General features: G+C 31.6%; 2 protein-coding genes across 2 annotated transcripts in view; both read left to right on the forward strand.

The window, feature by feature from the left end:
* The first annotated feature begins 260 nt into the window (after window positions 1-260).
* On the forward strand, window positions 261-3,136 carry LOC139482181 (uncharacterized). Its single transcript, XM_071265922.1, has 4 exons — window positions 261-355; window positions 860-1,168; window positions 1,928-2,103; window positions 2,954-3,136. Exons 2-4 carry the CDS (start codon window positions 862-864, stop codon window positions 3,134-3,136), a joined length of 666 nt encoding a protein of 221 aa, XP_071122023.1. The 5' UTR covers window positions 261-355; window positions 860-861.
* Window positions 3,137-3,773: 637 nt separating this feature from the next.
* The window catches only part of LOC139488330 (uncharacterized), a 29,815-nt gene continuing 7,908 nt past the window's right edge, over window positions 3,774-25,680 (forward strand). Inside the window, exons 1-20 of the mRNA XM_071273865.1 lie at window positions 3,774-3,982; window positions 4,255-4,359; window positions 5,253-5,360; window positions 6,565-6,816; window positions 7,950-8,116; window positions 8,502-8,654; window positions 8,980-9,127; window positions 12,822-13,118; window positions 13,544-13,746; window positions 14,143-14,356; window positions 15,610-16,023; window positions 16,622-16,828; window positions 17,449-17,527; window positions 18,177-18,349; window positions 18,938-19,081; window positions 19,634-19,747; window positions 20,292-20,408; window positions 21,604-21,810; window positions 23,431-23,749; window positions 24,735-24,904. Coding sequence (XP_071129966.1) covers window positions 3,913-3,982; window positions 4,255-4,359; window positions 5,253-5,360; window positions 6,565-6,816; window positions 7,950-8,116; window positions 8,502-8,654; window positions 8,980-9,127; window positions 12,822-13,118; window positions 13,544-13,746; window positions 14,143-14,356; window positions 15,610-16,023; window positions 16,622-16,828; window positions 17,449-17,527; window positions 18,177-18,349; window positions 18,938-19,081; window positions 19,634-19,747; window positions 20,292-20,408; window positions 21,604-21,810; window positions 23,431-23,749; window positions 24,735-24,904 — 3,661 coding nt within the window. The 5' untranslated portion in view covers window positions 3,774-3,912. The remainder of the gene's footprint in view (window positions 3,983-4,254; window positions 4,360-5,252; window positions 5,361-6,564; window positions 6,817-7,949; window positions 8,117-8,501; window positions 8,655-8,979; window positions 9,128-12,821; window positions 13,119-13,543; window positions 13,747-14,142; window positions 14,357-15,609; window positions 16,024-16,621; window positions 16,829-17,448; window positions 17,528-18,176; window positions 18,350-18,937; window positions 19,082-19,633; window positions 19,748-20,291; window positions 20,409-21,603; window positions 21,811-23,430; window positions 23,750-24,734; window positions 24,905-25,680) is intronic.

Below are 25,680 nucleotides of genomic sequence, written 5' to 3' on the forward strand. Positions count from 1 at the left end.
ACTTGTTCCTGGATGAATATGAATCAAAGTTTATGGCCAAACTCAGAAATATCCATCTAATTTCCAATTCATTGCTTAATTCAACAAAACTTACCTTTTTACTTTGATGATGATTTAAGATAATTTAGAATCCCTAAAAATAATCTAAACCTGTTGTTATGTAAAACGTCAGTTTCTATGAATAAGGATCAACGTGAATATATATGAAAATTATATAACGATACTGCAGAATTTTCATTTTATGATTGAATTTCAGATTGTCCTGCTGTGAAATGTTATAATAATGGAACACTCTTACTGGAAACATGTACCTGTAGCTGTTTATCTCCCTTTTCTGGACTGTTTTGTGAAACAGGTATGGATTTGAGATTACACATATTTGTATAATTCCCGTCTGCTTTATTTTCAGTTATATATAACTTTTTTTTATAAAGTATTGGTTTTTCGTCCTATACTGACTGTACTACCGCTTTGATATACTGATTTTTTTAAACATACATTAATTGTTTAAATTTCATAGTTGCAGTATGTGACGTTGATATTGAACTAACTTAAAGACACAATACCTAGTAGGCAACACTTTTCTATTGAAAAGTTGTTCCTTTATGCTATATGTCTGTCAATTGCACGTTATACAATGTATGTTATTAACTAGAATTCTTTGGATGAAATAAAGTAGAACATTTTCGTTTGTAAACCCCTGTGAATTACAGTAACTCCTTTAGGTCGTTTTTTACAATGTAATTTAACATTTTTTTCGGCAATACTATGTGTCTACGAGCTCATTGAAAATATTTTAAAAGAATGCAATTGTACCTATTTTATGAATTTTACATAATAATCGTTAAACATTCTTCAGAAATGAAGCTAACACAGTGGCCTGGTGGAAATTATGCACTCCATACATCTATGTTTGGCTGTCCAGAAGACGTCGACTACGGATGGATGTCGGGATATGTCAACATGACACTACTGCCGAAATCAAGGAATATGTTTTGGAATGATCTTGATTGGTTTACATTCGAACCCCATATCCTTGGTCCGTACACACAGCAAGCTATTCAGATTAATTTTTGTATTATAAACTCAACCACTACTGCAACAGCTGATAATCCATGGCCAGCTGGAAATTATTGCATATACAAAGCTAGTGACATGTGTCCGATCGGTAATATTATGAAGTAGCAATGTCATTCCTATTAATTGCATCAGATTAAAAACAACATGAGAAAATTATGTTATTAAAATTGTTTACTTTTACTGAAAATAATAGCATCGCTAATTATATTTTTTATGTAGTCCCTGAAACTATTAAAGATGAGATATATATATTAAGATTATTATGCAGCAACAAGAAGTACCTATTTTTATGCAGCAACTATTAGGATCATGTCTTGTTGAATAAAAGAGGGTATTGAGAATATGTCACCGAGCCATATATACCCATAGAAAAATGTTATCGTCTCGAGGGGTAACACATATAATATTATTGTATAAAATAACTCTTAATTTAAAGAAATTGTATTGTTCAAAACCTCATTTATTAAGTAAACACAAACCTCATTTGTATCTTAATTCAATTCGTCTTAATCGTATTTCCATAAATGTTATGAATTCAATAATTAATGTTTCGGACATAAAAGAAATACATTTACTATACAATTGTTGCCATTAAAACAATCAAATGTGTATCTCAATAAGAACTGTTAATACATTTTCTTATCATCTATAACCGGTTAATCTTCGGCGTCTGAACGATACACAAAAAATCGAAGATTATTTCATGCAGACAATGCAACACGTTTAATATTTCATAGATCCGAAGATTTATGGTTGCATTATTGAAGGTTGTTACGTTGTAATTATAGTTATTGGTTCGGCTGCATTGCTCAAAGTAGTGTCTTAATTTCCATATCTATTACGTCAGGTTTTAACGAAGGAAGCATGACAGTACGTGGTTATACTTACGACTTAGGGGGAGATCTACCAGATTTACAAATAGACAATTCTACAGATCTGACTTTAATGTATTGCTGTAGAGAAGATGGAAATGCCGATGAATCTATTCAATTGCCACACGACTTCCCTTTTATTTTGTTCTTGGTATGTATAAATTTGAAATTTGATTTTTTTTGTATCTATGGATATCAAAATGATTCTATCCAGAATGCAACTAGTGCTCAACCACTTGCCTTTTGTTATAACTATGTCTTGTCTAACAAGATCCGAAACAATGTGCATGTGGTGAACTTCCTCAAAACGTTTAGGTTTTTTTATGTATGGAAAGTTAAATCTTTTACTAGTTTAATTGTACATGGAATTTTTAAAGAACTTTAATTTTCTTCTTGACAATAATACTGGGTTGATGTTCTACAAACCAGTGTCATGTTTGTATGTGGAACCTCAGCACAATTGTCTTGATATCTATGCTAGCGTTGAAACTCGCTATCGAAACACACGTTTGTTATCTGCTGTCCTTAAATTTCGTTCGTCCATCTGACAAAGCCCGTCTTGCAATAAAGTATGCGTTTACTTACTTTTATGATTTATTTATAGACAAAGTATGCGTTTCCCTTTTTTATCAATCTGTTCTTCCCAAAGAAAACACAAAAGTTATGAGTCATCTATCGTTTAAATCTGACAAGATACAGCATTTTTCGTGAAAGCACAAGGTTGTTGATAAAAAGAAATGTTACAATAGGTATAACAAAAGAAAGTGGGGAATACGATAATGTTTTTCGACCGTATAAGATGTATTCTTTAAACAACACAACAGTGTGTCCTATATTGTTCTGTGTGAATCGGTTATAAGCTAAAACAAAATCACATTTATAACTAGTAAGTAAGAACAAAACAAAATCCTGTGTTTCGAAAGCCATTAAAAAAGTATAAGTAGGAAACTCTATATATACAATAGTTTGCATGTATGTGTACACTAATTATATGTTTTAAGGGGCCAACTACCGAAAAGTGCCAAGAAGTGGATAACATGAAATGGACATTGAATGGATTTTACCTGGTCAACGAACATCTTAACTTTGAATATGATGGATTACATCCCAATTTTTCTGGTCATGCTGTTTATCATAGACATGTAGGCCTACCGTTGTGTTACTATGAGCCATTAAGTACGTAGTTATTACAAACCTGGTAATCATTTCATAAACATTAGTCGTTTTTTTATATACTTGTATATATAATGATTTATCCCAAAATATTTGATCGTAATCTTCAGCCACAATTATGCGGTAATTTCAAAATAAACTTCCGTTTGTTTACACTTCATAATATCATTTTAAATATTGTAATAAATTTCTCATGTTATCATTAAACGTGTGCCAGCATTAAGATTAAAGGTACAAATAAGTTTTCTCGAATTAAATATAACTGTATATACACACATACTTTAACTAAAATGTTGATAGGTGTATTTCTTCTTTAGAGGATCATGGGAGAGTTGTTTGGTTTATATTCATTTTCTCTTATCAAAACTTTAATCTTTGTCAAATAAAATAAAATATTTTGAGAATAAAGGAGGTGTAGATATATACAGGTGGTCAAAAAGAAACTGAACATAACAAGAAAAAAAGAAAAAAAACCCAGAAAAACAGAAAAACACTTCAAAGGTCAGTCGTATATCTGAAAATTCTATTAAGATTATGAGTAAAAGCTTTCTTTAAATGTCAGGTGGGTCAAATTTACTTGTATTGCAATGATTAAAATGATCATGGTCATGATACAGGAAAACGAGAGTGTGTATTCAAGAATGACTTCGGAGCTTCATATAAAGGGCACAAAAATATTACGAAATCAGGGAGGCATTGCAGCTTATGGGAGGATAATAGCAGTGATTTTACTACAAGCACCAGATGGATAGGAGAATTTGAAGAAAATTACTGTAGGAAAATCGATATGGGATTGAAAACTCCCCCTGGTTGCTACATTGATGATGAATTTGAAAGCTGTGATATTCCAGAATGCGGTAATATAGTTACAATTATTATAATAAGTTGTATAACCTGGACTGCTTTTCAATCAGATAAATGTGCTCTGTTCTTTTTCAATGGTACAATCCGATATCTTTTTGTCAACAGTCTCAATAATTTTCGCTATAAAGTGTGTTCAATATGCGTTAAGTGAAATAAACAGATTTACGTCAGTTTAAATGTCTAACATCATTATTACGGTTTTTTGTTTTTGTAAAAGATTTCTTATCGGAAGACAGGAGATACTTAAATGAAAACTTTATTTCAGAGGACGACCCAGAATATTTGGAAATATTTGGAAAGGGCAGAAGCTACAACTCAGCACCATCACTTAGCAGCAAACCTGCTTCTTATGCAGTGGATGGTTTAATTGGTGATACATAATAATTAGTTCCTTGTCTGAGAAACCAAAAGTTACTACACGTTGCACTTTGTCGGGTCATCTCTCAGTTCGTCATTTAATCTGTTTGTCCAAGACGTATTTAGAAATTTATACTCATAGAATTTCAATTTGTTGATTTTTTTTTTGCCCCACCTACGATAGTAGAGGGGCATTATGTTTTCTGGTCTGTGCGTCCGTTCGTCCGTCTGTCCCGCTTCATGTTAAAGTTTTTAGTCATGGTAGTTTATATGAAGTTGAAGTGCAATCAACTAGAAACTTATTAAACCTGTAATCCATGATATGATCTTTCGATAGGAAAAAAAATCAGGATTTATAATCCATATAGAACAATGTAAATGTCATAAAAGTTTTATAATATGTTTGTTTTATGATATATAGTAATGTTCTAAATTAATGATGTCAAAAAGTACACATAACCGATATTTCATTCAATCGATATGCCATCAAAGCAAAAGTTAGTTTTTTTTTCAATCGGTTAAATTGTCTTCTTTTCAAACTTCATTGAAATCAACTTAAAATTTGAAAGCGAGTCTATGGATTTTTGTTTCAAATCAAGTGAAATGAATTTTCATATAATTAAATAGAATAAGATGTACGGTTATAGAATGATCAGAAACCAACAGAACAATTTAAATAAAACACATATCATGGATATAGACTCGTATCATTTTAAAATTTAATCTTATAAAACGTTAAACAAATTGAACTAGTCCGATATCGAATACAAACTTCGTCATCAAATATAAGAGACTGTTGGTCGTGAAATTAAAGGGTATCAATGAAAACATTGGGATTTCTGGCTGATGGACGTCTGTCGTTAGCTCTGTTGTCTTCATATTGTAAAAGTTTTTTTTTATCAACAGGTGCAGGGTTAACTTTTAGAAATTCCAGATCGTATTCTAAGCCATGGTATTTACTTAACTTACAAGAGTATATTGAAGTACATGCAATCGTTCTTTACCGAATGCAAAGTAAGATATTTACATATTGATAATCGTAATAAATTGTACATAAACGTACGTCGCATGTTATGCGATGATTAAAGTATGACCATGATGACTGTGATGGCTATAATTACTCTTTTGTTTTTTTATAATAATGCCAGTGTCTATATAAGAAGATGTGGTATGATTAGCCAATGAAACAACTCTGCACAAGTGATCAAATGTCACAAAAATTAACTACACTAGAAATAATTGTATACGTCATCGTATGGTCTTCAACAATGAGCAATGGTAATACCGCATAGTCCGCTATAAACGGTCCAAAAATGACTAATGTAAAACAATTTAAACGAGAAAACCGACGGCCTTACTTTTTGACTTAACCTAATATTATGTTCACACACATATAAAGACGAGAACATGTTTTTGTGTTGTATAAATATGAGCTTTGCTTTATTATGAACAGATACTCTGTTCTGGATTTATTTATAGTTGCTGTAATAGTTTTTCATGCCACTCGAAGATGTGACACCGTCATTAAATCCTAAATTACAAGTCTTGCTCTTAATTTAAATTCTCGCGTTATCTCATTCTACAGTAGACATAGTACACGAGACGAAATATTTTGATAATCTGCAAAAATGAGAAAGGATGAAAGTTTGAGAAACTAAAATAATGAACATTGGGAATAGTTATCAAAGGTACTAGGATTATAATTTTATACGCAAGACGCGCGTTTCGTCTACATAAGACTCATTAGTGACGCTCATATCAAAATAGTTATAAAGCCCGAAATTCCAAAATAATGATAAAGTGATAAGTGAGAAAGGAAATGATAATTAAAGACAACAACTTTTTCATCGATGATTCTTTGCTTGGATCTTTCAGTTCGATGAGCTCTCCCCCTTCACATATCGTTATAAACGTTGAATAAACAAATTACTGTTAATCATCATAACTAAAGCTTTTGTAATTGAACGTATCTTAAAACAATCATTTGAGGTATCTAAGACTTTACCGAATTTGTATAACACAGCTTATAACATCGAAAATAAATGTTACAAATAAAAATTAAAGAGAGTAATTTATATGAAAGCCGTAGTTGATACAATAAAGAGCACATATTGAAAAGGAAATTAAGAACTCGTGAAAAGTATCAACTCTGCAAGATTTTTGCAATTAAGAAAACGAATACCAGTATGATTGATTTACAATGTCTGCATTTTTACAGTCTGGTTCCCTGTAAACCATAGATATGTAGGAACGTATGTTAGTAAAAACAGATGGGATTTCCTAACATATGGAGCATATAGATGTGAGGAAAACAGAAATCCTAGAAAAAGTACAATATTTCGATATCAGTGTAAACGTCCTATTATCGGACAATATGTCAGTGTGACAAATTTTGACTTTACTAATGCAAACGCTAAACAGGGCTACTACCATTTCTTTGAAATAGAAGAGATTCAAGTGATAGGAAAATGTAAGTTTAAACTCAACGTTTTTAGTCTTTAATATTTTGGCATCAAGTACATTAAAGAGACATTGATCGTCGAATTGCGAAACTGGTGCAGTAAATAAGAAGCAGCAGTAGTAGTATACCGCTGTTCGAAAGTCGTAAATTGATTGAGACAAAACAAATCCGGGTAACAAACTAAAACCGAAGGAAACACATCAACTATAAGATGAAAACAACGAAACATCAGAAAGACTGAAGGGCAACAAAAACAAACGACATTGCAACACACACAGAAACGAGCTATAAGATAACAACTGATATTTTCCTAACTTGGCACAGGACATTTAAAAAAAAATGATGGGTTGAACCTGGTTTTGTGGCTAGCCAAACCCAGCGCTTTTACGGCAATGTTAAACATGACACTAAAATGACAACATTACAGGACAGGAATACATGTACAGTACAAATAAATAAAAAACATCCAGGACAGAGAAATAAAAATTTTACAATACAATAGTTTGTTTCCACATGCTAACCACTGAATAAAAAAGAAAATTGAAACTGTTTATGTTTTTACTTCTGAACTGAACGATATATTTACGTTTATGAATTCTAGGTTCTAATGATATGTAATGGCTCAGAGGCTGCAGAGGAAATTTACTCTGCAAGATATTTGTGAAAAAATACCAGAGTATGAAATTCAAAACGAAATATTTACCATGTTAACGAAGTAAAAAAGTTTTAAAACTAATCTTCAACCATATATATTATTTATAATTATTATTAGTACTTGTACCAATTTAGAGTTAAATAGCTCAATGTCACATGATTCTATAAAAATGCTTGTTATGTTTGTCATAAACATTGTCAGTGTAAATTACGCTGTACCAATTTCATTGAGGCTTGAACTATAGTTCTTCTCTAATTCATTACCAAAATAGGATAGCCAACTTCAAAATTCAGCATAATCTCAGTTAAATCTCTTATATATAAGAAGTGTGCTATGTTTTAGAGATAGACATAAAATATTCACACGCAATGAATTCGTTATGTCAAAAAGATTTCTGTCAGGTCTGAAAATTCTTCTTTTAAAATATCTGTGACGCTGATTTGATGTGTATGCTCAATGATGCTTACCAATTATTTTTTTTCCAAAGCAACAATGTGTGGACGACAGCTAGGTCTCATATCTGGTGATGTTTACGATTACCAGTTAGAATCGTCCTCGAGGAAAGACAAAGAACATCTATCAAACTATGGTCGTTTATTCTTCCCAGAAACTGGCTGGTGTTCTAGTTCTGATGATTTATCTCCATGGTTTATAGTATGTTAGTCTGTAGTTAGGGAATCTCAATGGTTTATGGTACATTTATTGAAATAAATTAATACCTTTTGTAATTTACAATTTTATTAACAATATTTGATATATAAGATGTTTAATCTATTTAATTGAATTGTGCTTCCTTACAATTGTAAATTAACGTCATTTGGTGACATTAAAGAGAAATGAAATATACCAGAGGGACATTTAAACTCATAAGTAGAAAATAAAATGACAACGCCATGGCAAAAAAGAAAATATACATAACTACCTAAAACAAAATGCTACAATTTGATTTAATTTGTTCAATGTATATATTATATATACATACATGTACATCATATTGAACTTCGAATTTGCTTACATCTTCAGTAACTGTATTTTTAAGGTTGATTTTATTGTGCCTTTAAAACTCCAAGGTGTTGAGCTACAGGGAATAAAAGACGGTTCAAATGTACAATTTATTGACTCGTTCAAAATAATGTATGGTAATGACAGGAGCAACCTAACTTTTTACGAGGACCCGATCGGAACAGTGAAGGTTTGCTAAAAACTATTATTTTACATCATTAAAACAGAAATTCATGTACCAACAAAATATAGTTTTTCAAGGAATATATATAGAGGCAAAATTTGAAATTTTGATTTTGAGACAAAAATCTTCTAACGTTTTTCGATTTTGTTATGTGCTCTCTATGCAAATATTCGCCTGTTTTGTTAGTCTTCAATCAGTAATATTTTAGAAATCAAAAAAGATAAATGCATTCCTTTTTCAATTTTCAAAGATTTATGTAAAATTTTCTGTGACATAGCTCACTTTCTGTAACTTTACTGTAAATGCTACTGATATTAATACATTTTTTTAGATGTTTAGAATCAATCCGATGATAAGCGCACTGTCTATTCATCAGTTTATTTTTAATAAAGAAATTTATGGAAGATACCTTAAAGTGGTTCCAGTGGATTATAAAGAAGCATGTTTAAAGCTTGAAGTCATTGGTTGTCCAAAACAAGGTATGAGAAACAAAAGATACATAGAATGGCACACGTAGATGATTTTTAGTCTTATACAGTTATTTTAAATTTAACATTATATGAGCATTACATTATTAACTCATTTCATTCTTTCAGTCAACTTTCAAACGTTACCATTCGAACAATTTCGTTCATATAATTGAAAATAATCTTAATGGATGCTACTGCTAGTTTGAACAAAGCCTTAAACATGTGTTAAAAGAGGGACGACAGATACCAGAGGGAAAGTTAAACTCATGGATAGAAAATAATCTTAGAATGCCATGGCTAAAAATAAAAAGACACACAGACAGAAGAAGACAAAACATATCTAATTGGCTTTAAATAAATTTTCTGAACAGTACTCAATTTACCGCAAAAGTACACTCTGAAAAAGGAACTAAATTACTCAATGCGACTTTAAGATAAAGAATAGTAATACAATCGCTGTTTATTTGCTGATTGTGTGTTATATTGTTGTGCATGTACTGATTGCGTGTCAAGGATAGATACCCCATATCCTTTGTTGTATTATCTTAACGTTATTTGTGACATTCATTTCTCAAACCATCACAAAGTCCTATAATTTTCGTTGTTATTAGTCCCTAGCGTGGACAGTTTATAACTTGCTTTTTAATTTAAGACATTTCTCAAATTTATACAATTGATACTTTTTTTTTTTTTGAAAAGAAGTACATCACACTATTGCCAATTTTAATGAAATAGAATTAGATCGTGTTTAAATTGAACTCAGCATACTACAACGAGGTTAACGTGTTCTTGGGCCATCAATTAGGAATTTATATAGAAATTAAAACTCCGCCTCCCTCAAGTAGAATTGATCTTAGATTAATTTGGCTATAACCTTTTATCTCCCTATTTATCATATAGTTTGTAACGCTTCAATGGATATTTATAGTCTTGAAATGTTATGTTTGAGCTAAATCAGTAAAAAACGGATGCACAAAATTTAAACAGTTATTTTCATTCAATAAATGGAATACTATAGTTTTTCCTGAATAGGTCAAAGACGCCGGCATTACATAAACACGACAAATCTATGATGATGATTTTAACTTGATATATAACAAATACAGGACAATGCTGTTGATTAAAAATAACACCATTCATGGTCCTTATGTGCCCCACATTATTAATATCACAAATGATTAACAAGTACCAGGTCGAATCTGATTCCTATACAAATAGTATATGTCACATGAAATATTTAGTTGTACGTCTGTTCTGAACCTTCCTACTTTAAAAGGAGCATCACTATGGGTTATGCTCTAATTAAGAACATATATCACACTGTATAGGTACATATTAAATAAGAGCATTTGACAACCCAGTTTCCTGGCCTGGCCGTGACATTCTTACTACATGGAAATTAACCTTCTCCATAACAATAAGTGAAGTGCATTAAAAAACACGAATACACTCACACTATCTACTTCCGTTTCAATACATTATGATTGTATTATACGTTTAATCGTCGTGATAGCTACACTACAGCGTTATAGTTTCAACGTTACCATAGTTCAATGTTAGGACTTCTCGTATTTTCCTACATGCTGGGGGCCGACGAACAAGGCATACTAGAAGTTTAAAATCAATCATATACAAAATAAGGAAAAGATCACCCTGGATGCCGCACAAAACCCACGGAAACGAAGAGAAACCCGGTAACGAATACTTGGAATCATAAAATATACCGCTGAAATCCTAGTTGTAGAACCAGGACAAATTAAAACATAAAAAGTTTAAAAGCTGAAAGAACTGTGCATCTTAATATAATCAGCATGACTTTGTCAGATGACAAAATAATTTCAAAAAATCAAAGCTAAACCTAAGGCTTAGCTTCTTTCCAATTCGTTAACCGGCAATGGACGAATACTTTCTTGCGCAATTCTAACCAATTATTACTTCAGAGCAGTCTGATACAGTTCTTGTAGGGTTTTTATTACTAGATGACGACTGACGACTGCGCACGCATCCACACGTTATCCTATTTCATCCGCTATAAAATATTGACTTCAAGAACGCATTTCCTGTGGACCTCTCATTTTGTCATCTGTTATAACGTGTCTGTTCTCCCCTACTCTACGCAATTAATTTTCATTCATTGCTGAACCAGACTCCTTTCCATTGCTTTTCTTTGTTTCATAAGTAAATCCTTGCAAATCGTTTCACGCGTCATTAGGGCACCAGGTGAGGACATTTGGCGCGTATCCTGTTTTCACGCAGACGGGGTATCTTGCTTCCTGGGTTGATAATTGTCGCAGACCTGTGGTATAATACACGGATTTAGTGACTTGTGGCTGCTGAGATCCTGAGACGATCAGAACGTTGACGATCAGCTGGTATCATTGTGAAAGTTGTGCTCTTTGGAACAATATACAGTCTTTTATTTGTTTATAAAATCTACTTGCCTAGACGCGACCAACATTGATATGCCAGTTCGCTGTGTTTATTTTTGCATATCTAATCTGGTTTGAAAAACAATTAAATGACTAAATGCGATTAAACAGTTAACGGTCTTTGTATACATACCTTTTAAACCCGCTCAAAAAAGGCATGGATCGTAGGTGAAACTGCCTTAATTATTCCCTTATATCTTACACATGATTACGCAAACATGTCATGTTTCTTCAAATTCCACTCTAAGAAGTTTCAATTTAATAATCTGACATAACATTATAACATGAGCACGAAATTTCTTTAGAAAATAAATATTTAGTACAAAACAATAGTTTTTGCGTTTTTATTTTGAGAGATATCATAAGAAAAAATAAATATAAAGGAAAGATCAGTCCGTTGCTGTATGCTATTAGTTATACGAACTACTTAATTGACGAATTAAAAAGTAACACCTTACCGAAAGGAAAAGCCATCTTACTGGTTTCACTTACACTAATCGATAAACAGTTTTATTTCAACTACAGTGTTAGTTTAAGGTCAAGTCACAGTAAATGGGCTATGTCACATATTTCAGTAAAATTTTGCATACAGCTCTGGCTCGATGAACTTCAATTAAAAATCGAAAAAAAGAATTTATCGCATACATCATTTAAAATATTACTGTTTGAATTCTTACAAAATTGGTGAACATTTGTATAGGGGTTCGTGTTGTTTATTCTTTAGTTTTCTATGTTGTGTCATGTTTGCTGTTGTTTGTTGGTCTTTTTCATTTTTAGCCATGGCGTTGTCAATTTGTTTTAGATTTATGAGTTTGACTATCCCTTTGGTATCTTTCGTCCCTCCTTTGTATAGAAAGCACATACAATAGACAATGTTGTATGTTTTTTCAGCGATTTCATGTGCTTTCAATACAAATATTCACCCGTATTAAAAAAAATCAATCCGCAATATTTCAGATAATAAAAGAGATAAATGCATTATTTTTTTTCGATTTTCAGTTGAAGTTCACCGAGCTAAGGTTGTGTGTGCAAAATCTTAGCAAATTCAGCGACATAGTCCATTTACTATTTCCACATAAAGTTGTACATAATATACATTTGTTAAACAAACAGAAATGATATTCTGAACAAAACAAATCAGATGTTACATGAAAACATTCGTATTACAATTTTTGATTTTATAGCATAAAAACCTGGGAGATTAACGTTCAAAAAAACGTGTATCAAAAAAATCACTTTTAGCCACTGTCTATATTTCGATGTGCTATTTGCAGTGAGACGTGACTTGTGGTGTAGAGATACAAAATTCGACTTTGGTTTTGAAGTCCTCAGATATCATTCGTTTTGGATGGCTGAGCATCATGATATTGAACGTATGAGCAAAACAGGAATAGATTTGAAACAATGTTTTGAACGCTGTCAAAATATATCTTGCATTTCCTTCTCTTCTGAGTACTGGGACAGTCGTTGTACACTACATTTTGGACACAAATATACTCCAGAGTATCATAGATGGTGGATCGAGGGAGTTGATCCTGGAAATGTCTGCTATCAAAGACTGTGTTTTAAAGGTTTGAATTATTAATATTTATGCAAAGGTTTGCGTTTTATCGAAACCTGAATAGAAATTAAAATCATATTATTAGGTACGGCAAAATGAAAAAAAAAAATACAAACGAGGGAACAGACATAAAACCGAGATAAAACGAAGAATTATTTAGAATTTGAAATACGAAAACATGAATATGACATTTAAATTGACCGTTGTAACAAAATTATTACCTTTTTGAGATTACCTTTTGTCATAAAAGTCATAAAAGGCATTGTTCAAGGATCTGAACGCTATCACCTCTTTCACACTTTAGTTTGTTGTGTCGATTGGTCGAAGACCAATTGTCGTTTACTAAGTATAACTTTCCATCTATAATGTTTACAAAAAATAAAATTTAAACTATCAATACATCAATAAATCAACAACAAGTTTGTTTTTTTTCAGACTTTTTAGAGTTCAACACTTGTGGTGGAGATGTATTTTTAAAGAATGATAATGATGAATCAACTATTTTATCTCCGAATTTCCCCTTTAATTATGGTCAAGGATTAACTTGTGTTTGGTCTATTCATTCAACCATGTTTATTGAAATAGAAATTGTGTCTATTTCACTTCAGAGGAAAATTCTATTAAGTGAAATACAAAAGGTATGTATGATAATCACTCAAAAACTCAAAACTTTTACAGCTGTTTAACATTTGTCTTCGATGAAAAGCAAAAAAGGAAATCAGTAGAAAAAATTGTAAGATAACAAATATTTTTTTTAATGTTGTCAAAAACGTGTGTCGAAAGTTATTGCCTTGTTTTGTTGCTATGTCATTTCAGTAGTAGTTGGTTTATTTATCAACGAAATATGATTCCCTTGGTTAAACGCCTACAGAACAAAAATAATGTTTTGCAATCAAATTAGCCTTGCAAAACACAGTAACGTATCTCTTATCAGTGCTGCAACTTGTATATATGGAAAGGTTATTTCATCTGCATTGGTAATCGTTACCGTTTTACCTTTTGCCAATGATTTTATTTCTTTTTCTTTTATTCAGATGAGTATATATGACATTAACCCAGGGCAATGTGAAGACTCACTGAGCATTATAGATCACGACGGATATGGAAAAACTATTCTACCAAATGAAGATCAACTAAATGGAGTAAAGCTGTTATCTGCGTCCAATAAAATCAAGATACAACTAACATCCTGCTATCAGTTTCAAAGGAATAATCAAAAGAGTTTCGAATTAAAAGTATCCACGATTGGTGTGTATAATTCAATAATAATATTAAGTATAAAGTCATAAATGAAAGTGTGAAGGGAACTTAGTAACCGTGCATTCAAAAAGTATACTATTATGAAATAATAATATTTCTATTTGCAATTTTAGATACGCATAGAATATCTTTTAAGGACATGATGGATCATGCTCACAATTTAAACTTAACAATTTCATTGTATTTAGTCAGATATTATTTTTTATATTTCGGGTTATATATTCTGCAGATCGTTGATATAACAAAATATATATTGAGCTCCACCTATCCTTCTTATTTTGTACAAGGTCATGTGGTACGTTATTTCAGAGATAAAATTACTCACATGCATGAACAACAATTAACTTGTAGAATACCCGAATGTTTTCAAATGGGTATCATCTTTCTATAACAGTCTTTAATATTCCCCGCAGTGATGTTATAGATTATTCGCTATATCAAACGAACAAAATTGCATTGTTTTCTACATTAAGTGTTAAGTAAATGTGAAGCTTCAATTAACATTGTCAATTTCTCTACGTAATTTGAATTTTCATCCCCACATGGCATCTTCATCTTTTTGTTTTACAAAGATATGGTTGAAATAGGGAGTTCACTGGGAAGCAAGACTCAATATTATGCATTTCATTGATGAATTATTCAAATAACTATCGTCCAAAATCTTACTTTTACATATAGCATTGTGACCATGGGTGATAGTAATTATGAGTGTTTTTTTCGTCTGTATTAACATTAAGTCAGATTTGGCATATGCTTCAATGTACAGGAAAATATCAACACAAGTGCATGCAAGTGAGTTAAGGATCGCCATTTGATGAATTGCAATTATGTGTTAACTCGCGAATTGCGATAAAGGGAGGATCATAATAGAAGGACCGTCATGTCGTCATGGCTAATAACGTTATAAATCTGGTCAAGTAACTTTTATGAAACTGCTGTATCTTTATGCGACGTTTATGATACATTTTGGATATGGAAATCAATTTTCAAGAATTTCGATGTAACCATTTGGATTGCATCAAATTGCAAGATAAATTCAATATTCTTACAAAGAAGGAAAATTAAATGTATTTGTACTCCTAATGTGTTTGTTCTTTCAGAAATCAGTTTTTGTCATAGATATCTGTTATCGCAACTAGGATGATTGTATTTTGTGAAAGAGTGTGTAAATCGTAGGAACATGTCTCATTTGCGTTTATCCCCAAAATTCTGTTTATTTAAACTTTAAACAAACATTTTAGATTTACCAGGATGTGGCGGACTAGACAGTTGCTTTAAAACATGTAACCAGCCTTCAGCCTACATTTATACACCTGGATTTCCTATAACTTATCAACCAGGCGAGGCATGCTTTTGGAAGATCGAAGGCGCATATGGTCAATTTGTAAAACTCACTATTATCAACTTAGATGTTACAGATGACTCATCATGTGAAAAATCCTTTATTTCTGTTTATGATATAGACCTACAAGGACAAGCAAAATCCTTAGGAAAATTTTGTAAAGATAATCGGCCATACGAAACATTTATATCAAGTTGGGAAAGACTTCAAATTGAATTTAAAGCTGCTACTGATATACCGGGAAGTGGAGGATTTCTGGGAAAATATAATATGGAAACTTTTATACAAGAATCATTCGATGTTTCAAATGACAGTAAGGAATTTTTTTTCCCTTTTTGTAAGTTTCTGTAGATAAAACAAATGTTACAATATATTATCATTTCTATAAATTTGTTGTTAAAATGATTAAGTTGAGATTTCTATTTTTAAAACAACGAATAAAATAGGATTCCGAACTCCGAGAAAATTTTAAACGGAATAATTTTTCAAATGGCAATCAAAACTTTAAACACATGACACGAATGGAAAACCACTATCATATTCCTGATTTGGTACAGGTATTTCGTTATGTAAAAATGGTTGAGCAAACCTGGTTAAAATAAATCTTATGAACATGTATATATACATACGTTTTGACATCGAAAAAATAAAACAACAAGTTAAATAATTTCAATGTGTTAAAACCTATTTTCGGGTTAACTTTAAAAAGTCATTAGACAAAGAATTTAAACACCTCAGAGACTCATCTGATTCTGTAAAATTAATTCATATAAAATAGTTTACACATTTATCATACCTAGAAGTATATAAAGTATGCATGTAAAGTTTGCATGTATATATATATATATTGAGACATAGACACGATAGTTTCATATGTTTTAAAAATAAAGTTATATATATAATATCAATAGGTTGCCAGGACAACTGGCATGCATTTAGGAACAGTTGTTATAGTTTACAGAAGAAGAAATTTGGCATTACATGGATTGAAGCCGAAAACGAATGCAACAATCACAACGGTCATCTTGTTAGCATAGCTAACATTTCAGAAATGAAATTTATTCACTACCTCATTACTGTTTTTAAAGATAATCTAGAAGGTGATCGTGCATATATAGGTAGGTAATACGTTTAAATATAGGAATAAATATATGTTTTTAATTGTACTCCTCTACAAAAACAGACTACAGGTGAAAATATATAAACAATCAAAATTGCGATAAGCAGTAACAATTTAAATCAACAAATAACCTTCTTGTCTACTAATAGTCTTATAGAGTGAAAAAAAATTCAATTGTGAAAAAGACTGCATCAAGAAGGATCTTACATATTTAAAATTAAAATAATTCCAACATTGAATTGTTTTTGCTTTTAAATCATTAATCTAATGTCCCTTTTCGGCTGTTGAAATAACATTTTTGACTATCCCAACAATGTTTCTAAACTACCCAAACGGTATTCAATTACAATGCATGTGAAAAATATAGAAAAAATAATACGAACATGAATAAGTTTTGTCAATCTTCTCCTGATTAAATAACGACACATGTTATGGGTTCATTGTCTTACAATAGAATGGAGCTTTGGTGTGATTTTAAATAGGAAACCTGAACACCAACTACCAATGTTTCATCAATATGTTATAATGAAGCTTACATCATTTTGCGAATTGTTTACTGTTCGTATTAGTGTTTTCATTACTATGAATAATAATACTATCAACATATTTACAACAAAGGCCTGAGAAAGAAGACTAATGGGTATACGATGAGCGATTATATTTGGTCGGATGAAAAACCTTTGACGTTCACTGCATGGTAAGATTAATTACCCTTGAAAATAAAACATTTGCATCCTAAATAGCAAAGTTTGCCTAATTAAACATTAAGTCCTCAATAAGGTCATGCACAGCTGCTGCAATAAACTAGACCTGGGTTTTCAGGGAAACACATCCCGAGAACGAACGATTTTTTTAGGAGCAGGATGCATACCTGTCTATAGAATCTGTAATTCTCACGGGTTTTCTTTAGGTTCGTGCTGCTGAGATTTGTATTTTGCTATGTAGTGTTTATAGACTTGTTTGTTTTTTCTAGGTTTCTATAATTGTCCATTGTTCCTTATGTAAATCCTGGTACCTTTGATAACTATCTATTATGTCTATTCTCCTGCGCAGATTATCATGCGTCAGAGTATTGTTCGTATATGCTTTAGTAATGTCAAGATATGAAATCTTCTCCATTGTATACACACATATAATTGTCATGAATGTTTTAGGAATGACAAACCCTTTACTGATTTCTGATTTGAATACTAGCAAAGGTAAATTGTAGCATTACAAACGTCTTGTAAATGCGTGTACTGATACAGTTAAGTTCACGTTTTATGAAACTTTACGGAATGTTTAGTATTTGTATTTAAGTTTTGATTGGTTTAACTTTTACATTTAAAAAAAATATTGGTCAACAGGTTTTTTGATAAAAGTACAGGATTTGCACAACCAGATGGCTTAGAGAATGAACAATGCTCAATAATTCAGCTGTTTAGTATACACAATATCAACGCATGGCATGATGTTGCTTGCGCCTACAACAAAATATCAAACTTCATTTGTGAGACAGAAATGATTTCAAACGTAAATGGTAAGACATACTAACAAAAAAATAATTGTTTTCAAATTGTGCATTTTCCGAAATTTAACTTCTTAAATGTATACTTAATGAAAGCGAAATATTGTCTAAATGTATTTAAAATTTCCTTCGTCAATTTGAAATATCTGTTATTGCAAACAACATGTTCATTAACATTTTTTTTAATAGGCATCCTCTAACAAACTTATGAAAATGCAATACCTTTGACAAGTCTATATTTGTTTTATTTCATCAGACGACTCGACAGTCACCAGGGACTCTTTGACCTAATTGTTTTGTTTTTTCAAACTCTCCGTTTGTGATATCAATCATTTATAGTATTATTGCATTCGTTCAAACAATGGTGTTCTCTGTCCGTCAATTTGCAAATTTTCAAATACTTACACTACACGATGTTTACCCCAAAAGCTAAAAGTTTCATTGCTCCATTAATCAATGAGAAACAAAATAGATATTGCCTTAAATCTTTTACCACTAAATATTATAAAAAAAATATTATCTTTTATGTTAATTAAAGGGATAACGTTTTCATTGAAACAGTATTACACAAGTTGATTCTTTTATTTTGATAAAATGCAGATAATATCAGAAATTCAATAAATCAAGTGACAGCACAGCCCGATGAGATCCTGTCTCTATGCAACTCTGGTGAATATATTCTAAATATATTAATATGTGATTCAGTGATAGATTGCATTTCTGGCGATGATGAACAGAATTGTTGTAAGTATTTTATATTTATCTATTCTTATTTGTCTAACTATTTTATGAGTATTGTTTTTGAACACGTTATAATACTTACGCATCTCTTTATATAAGACTTAAAGGTAACAATAAAGAATTAGTTCACAAACAAGCATAATAAATTATATATTCAAACAGGAAAAGGCTATATTTCGAATCAACATGACGCCAAGTATTCTAAATTTTGCGATTGGTCTACAATTATAAAAAAGAGACGATTTTGTTTCAATCAATATTGATATGTATATAACTTGCAGTGTCACAGTTGAATTAAAGTATAAATCAAAATTATGTCTAAATCATATCTTTTTCTGATTCCATCAGTATTTGATTTTTCATTATCTCATTTATCACACAAGGACGCTGTTTAATAGATTGATAAGATTAATAGTGCATATCAAAACATATGACAATGTATTGATGTAAAAATGTGTCGTATTGAAAATGAGTTGTCAATTTTTTTGTACCAGAATCTTTATTATTCAATCTTCAATCTTTAATTGACGGCATATTTTTTTCAATATATTGAAGCATCTTCCTGTTCCAATGACCAGTTTACATGTGATGATGGAAGCTGTATATCAATCAGTTTACATTGTGATTTCATTCAGCATTGCCAAGATGGATCGGATGAACAATTTTGTGGTAGTTAAATTATATCTTAAGAAAGTGTAAACTCGATGTGTGTTTTAATTATGAACCGAGGTGCACAATACTTTTGTTAAAGCTAACATGTATGTATCAATGTTATTTATAAGTTATAGTTGATGTATTTGTGTACGGTTCTGTTGTCACTGAAAACTTTTCCTAACACCAAGAACAGTTTATCTTACTGAAGTTTGATATAAATATTTGTGGGGTGGTTGGTATTCCTATGCAAACTCATCAAGGCTAAATACATTGGAATAGTAAGCTTTTAAATGTTATGTATTTGAAGAATTAACTGAATATACGTCGGCTTGAAATCAACTGTTTTATTGCAATTGAGATGACTACAAAAAACTTTTCCTCAGTTATGTCAGCATAACTGTTGTTTAGCATAACGTGTTATTCATGCATAGCAGAATATATGTATCCTGTCGAGGTAACTTCTTTTAGATTCTGTTTTACCTTGCCTTTATATATCTTTTTGTCATTCATTCTTAGACTCCTTGTTGTCTTTAATTTAAATTGCTTTTTTACATATTAGAAAGACGAACATGTTCAACAAACGAGTGGCAGTGCAAAAATATGCAATGTATTCCTGTTCATCAAAGATGTGATTTTGTTACTAATTGCTATGACAAATCTGATGAGATTTTGTGTGGTAAGTACCCTCATGTATATTATTCCATACATGTATGTAAATGAACATGTTGTTGTAGATAGTTATTAAACGAATATATATGTTTATCCGTATATTTCGTTTGTATCAAACTGTTAAAAATTAGCTCTGCCTGTACACAAATCTTTCAATATTGAATATAAATCATTTAAATAAAATATGTCAAACTGTGCTAAAGTAATCAAACACATCTTTTTTTTCAACTACAACTCATGATGTAAAGTGATAAAGTTAACTGTTACAGAGTGCTATCATGTCTATCGATTTCTGAAATCACAAAACATATATACTTATGATTGACACAATTTGGGCGAAGAAGAAATGTTGCGGTCTGAATTTAACTTTAGCAAAAGCATAATGTATGAAAAGAGTTTATAAACAATTCCTCTTCGTTATTTGCATAATATTTTGAAAGTATTTAATGAGGATCCATTTTCAACTTTCTCGTTCTTAAAACCAACATTTGAGCGCTTGGTTTTCTTATCCATATTTTCGTTTAATAAAAGCTATAGAACCTACTCATTAAGTTGAAATCATCCCTTTGATTTTTAACGGACTCCATCATTATTGACTCCTTGTTATCAAATATCTGTCTTACATATATACACTCTGATATGTTCTTGTCGAAGCCACAAACCTATTCTGTTTTTCCCATCATTGAATACTACTAAGTACCGATTGTTAGACATTTCTTTGAACGGAATTGTTATCGCTTACAGAGACTTTTACTATGATTTTATATATTTGTGGTTTGCTCTGGGTAGTGTTAACGTTGTGTCTTTTGTTCGATTTGAAACAAGTTTGTTTTTTCGTTTTTGCCACGTTGTTATCTTTTTTTTTCGATTAAGGTTTTGTATCGTCACCTTAATATTGTTTGCATCTTTTAAAATTAATCTTGGATTCTTTTTCCAATGAAGCATCATGCATGAACCTAATAAAATGAAACTATCTTTAAACAGGATATATATGTTATGATTGAAGTAGTAATGCACTAGATGTATATCATGAAGGTGTATAATAAATCTACGGTTTTGCTTTTGTTTTATTTGTTTAGTTCAGTTTTTATCAAGGACTTCACATTCTAGTACATGAAACACCTTTGAAATGTCAATGTGGTTGTCATTATTCTAGAGCATTAAAAACCTTTAAAATGTCCCTGTGGTTGTCTCTATTCTAGAAATTTGTGGATCCGAAAGTTTCCAATGCTACGACCAGACCTGTATCCCCTTGTCGAGAGTTTGTGATGGAGTTATCGACTGTAGCGGCCTTTTCCATGAAGATGAATCTGAAGACTGTCTAAAGAAAACACAACACACTTGCAAAGATTGGTACGCTAGTGGTTCGATGGAAAAAGGAGTCTATCTTATTGATTTATATCTAAACGGTATTATTTTTAAGTTATTGTTGTAAAATGTATGTAATATATCTACCATGTGTATCACCTAGTTCAAGTGATGATAGATATTGTGTGGTGAAAAGAAAAACAAGACAACGAACACATTGCACGTCGACAATACACAATATTATTATCATTATAAATGTTATATGCTTGTAAAATGTATGTAACTGATGTCTGTAGGTAGACACTCGATCGAAAGTATTCTCTATTTAGACACTAGAGCACACAGGACAAGAAAGCAAAGCATAACACATATTTTAAAAGATGTATATGAAAAAATGCAAAATAAACGAAGTGTACAAAACAATTCGAGGTTAACTTTTGAATAATATATTTGCAAGCTCATTTTAAACAAACGATGAGTGCTCGGCAAGTGAATCCGGCAAGTGGGAAGTGACTCATATATTGACTTTCAATGTACGTTTTCCTACCAAAGGTATATGGTTCTCTCCGGGTGCTCCTGCGTCCTTTACCAATAAAAACTGACGTCCAAGAAATAGCACAATAGCTTTAAAAATGGCGTAAAACATTAATCAATCAGTTTAATAAAGGAACGCAATTGATAAACTGGAACTTAACATACAAGCATATCATTTAATCATTACAATACGTAATCTTTTAAAACAGGTCTGAGGGTATTATCAATGAGCATAATGTCCTATTAACCAATCATCTTTTTAATATTCATTTTATAAAATTTACTGTTTGCAAAAGTATAAATTATTCTAAATTATAGGGATTTTCTGGTAACGAACAGAAAACCCTTGCCGTTTTTGGCACAACCTTTTTGATCTTTTTGGTCCTCGATGCTGTTCAACTTTGTACTCGTTTCGGCTTTCAAACTTTTGTATCTGGGCGTCACACGTAGGTCTTGTGTGGACAAAATACACTTCTGGCGTATTAAAATTTTGAACTTGTTGCCTTTTGTTTGCTGTTGTTCGTGTGATTCTTTGTCAATTGTGTTCTCCAATTTATTTATAGTGTAGTCCTGTGTTGTCATTTTGATGTTATATTTCACATGGCCATAAAAGTGCGAGGTTTGGCATGCCACAAAACCAGGTTCAACCCACCATTTTTTCCTTTAAAAATGCCCTGTACCAAGTCAGGAATATGGCCATTGTTATATTATAGTTCGTTTCTGTGTGTATTACATTATAACGTTGTGTCGTTTGTTTTCTCTTATTTGTTAGTGTAAATTCACATTGCGATAAGACGTGTCACGGTACTTGTCTATCCCAAATTCATGTATTTGGTTTTGATGTTATATATATATGTTATATTTGTTATTCTCTTGGGATTTTGTCTATGTGTGTTACATTTTAGTGTTATGTCGTTGTTCTCCCCTTATATTTAATGCGTTTCCCTCGGTTTTAGTTTGTTACCCCGATTTTGTTTTTTGTCCATGGATTTATGAGTTTTGAACAGCGGTATACTACTGTTGCCTTTCTTTATCTATTAGTGATACAAAACTGAAGAATTTGGTTTTCTTGGGATTCCAAGATGTCTTATATAATTGGTATGGAAGGATATTTATAACAATTTAAACGTATATTTACATTTCTTTGAAATTTTTTTAACTTGCTTTTTTCAAAACTCTTATTTCAGATAGTGCATCAGTAGAATGCATATTTAATGAATGGGAAAACTATACTCAAATAACAACGATAGTCCACCATGACAATGAGGAGATAGTTACGGCTACCCTTGATGGATACGATATAAAACCTGTCTATTTTGCAAGTGACGCACATATAGCAGTTTTAAAGGATATTGGCAAATGCAGCCAATCAATTGGCGTTTATTGCCATTTTTCACAAAATCGGGTGTACAGATCATCAATATACGGGGACATCATTGACAACAAAACGCCCAAGAATGATTGTGGGTGCCCATTCGTTGGAAATTGTGATTCTGGGGTTAAAAGGTATTTTCTTGTTGTATAAATTTACATGATTTATCACGTTTATCATTGTATGTTTATCTATCCCAAATTCATGTATTTGGTTTTGATGTTATATTTGTTATTTTCATAGGATTTTGTCTAATGCTTAGTCCGTTTCTGTGTGTGAGAGTGTTACATTTTAATGCTGTGTCGTTGTTCTCCTCTTATATTTAATGCGTTTCCCTCAGTTTTAGTTTGCTACCCCGATTTTGTTTTTTGTCCATGGATTTATGAGTTTTGAACAGCGGTATACTACTGTTGCCTTTATTAACCATTATATCTCCTTCTCTGTACCTTTGTTTATTGGGCTTTAAGAATTGAATATCTATTCACCCATCTGTGATGTACGATATTAAGATTTATCTTACCTCCTATACATTTCTAGGAATACGATTGGTTAAAAGCGTCCGCGTTGAGACGGTGTATATTTGATATTAGGTTAGTGGGGAGGCGGGGCTTATCTCATACACGGTTAGTAGTGGAGTTACGTCCTTTTATATTCCATATTAGGTAAGAAGGGGGCGGGGCTTATTTCGTACACGATTAGTAGTGTTGTTGGGTTCATTTATAAAAATAAAACGGTACTGACTAATGCTAACAGTATTGAAGACTTGCTCATCTTGATAGTTCACTAGTCTAAATTTCACACTAAAGATAGTCGTAAAAATTCGTTACATAGTGTGTTAGTGACCTAATACGGTCTTCGCTCTCACCCCATATGGAATTTACTGACCCCATATATACCATATTAGGTCACTAGCACACTATGTAACTAATAGTACAAACAGGATTGAAATTGTGTTGTTGCGTTTTCAATAGATTGTTAAACGAGGGATCTTTGAATTGTTTTTTTTCCTTTATTGTTTTACCTGATACACAAGAAGTTGAACATCCCAAATAAAAAGACTAAAAAATGATATATATAATTTATTGTTCCAATAACTAGTAATATTTAAGTAACTTTCAGATGTAACTGTGGGAATGAGCCATACGACTGGTACACAGCTGATAATAATGAAATAAGATCAGACATAGGAGTTATATACAATGAAACACAACTTCCTGTAAATCATACCTACACACTGCCAACGTCGACTTACAATAAATTGCATCTTGGACCTTTAAAATGCATCGAAGGTATTTCTTATATAAGATTCGTATACTTATTTTGATGTTACTTGCATATGACGAACACACATTTAAGTAGCACTAGCATGATTTATTATATTATTCAAACGTCCAAGTTGATAAACTGCAATGCGATCCACTCTATTTTATCTTAGGATTTTTATTCATTTTTGTATTGCTTTGCTTATACACTTGTTCTAATTTTCTTATTAAAAAGAGGGACGAAAGATACCAAAGGGACAGTCACACTCACAAATCGAAAATAAACTGACAACGCCATAGCTAAAAATGAAAATGACAAACATACAAACAATAGTACACATGACACAACATAGAAAACTAAAGAATAAACAACACGAACCCCACCAAAAGCTAGGGGTGCTCTCAGGTGCTCCGGAAGGGTAAGCAGATCCTGCTCCACATGTGGCACCGTCGTGTTGCTTCTGTAATAACAAATCCGGTAAATAGTCTAATTCGGTAGGTCACATTCATGAAAGGGAAGGGGATTGTAGTTAAGACGCAAGGAATATATCCGATATCATTAGTGAAAAAGTTATTCCATAACGGTCAACCAACTCGTGATGGCGTCCGTACAATTTACAAAAGGATGATTTCAATTTCACCATTTGGAACTCTTGATTTCATAGCTTCCTTGTGAGCAGCAACTCTCTATCAAGAAAATCATGATAGGAAATGCAAGCACGGGAATATCGTATCAATTGGGAGATATATACCCCGCATGCAGGTGCTGCTGGAATGTTGCTACTTAAAAATTGAAAGTTCAC

This window comes from Mytilus edulis, chromosome 1, assembly GCF_963676685.1.
Source record: "Mytilus edulis chromosome 1, xbMytEdul2.2, whole genome shotgun sequence".
In the NCBI taxonomy this organism is placed as follows: domain Eukaryota; kingdom Metazoa; phylum Mollusca; class Bivalvia; order Mytilida; family Mytilidae; genus Mytilus; species Mytilus edulis.

Bases quoted from the DNA above. Each gene is read 5' to 3' on its own strand.
- LOC139482181 (XM_071265922.1), top strand. From the start codon at position 862: ATGAAGCTAACACAGTGGCCTGGTGGAAATTATGCACTCCATACATCT. The intron at 1,169-1,927 runs GTAATATTATGA...CTATTACGTCAG, and splicing joins TAGTGACATGTGTCCGATCG to GTTTTAACGAAGGAAGCATG. The intron at 2,104-2,953 runs GTATGTATAAAT...ATATGTTTTAAG, and splicing joins TCCCTTTTATTTTGTTCTTG to GGGCCAACTACCGAAAAGTG.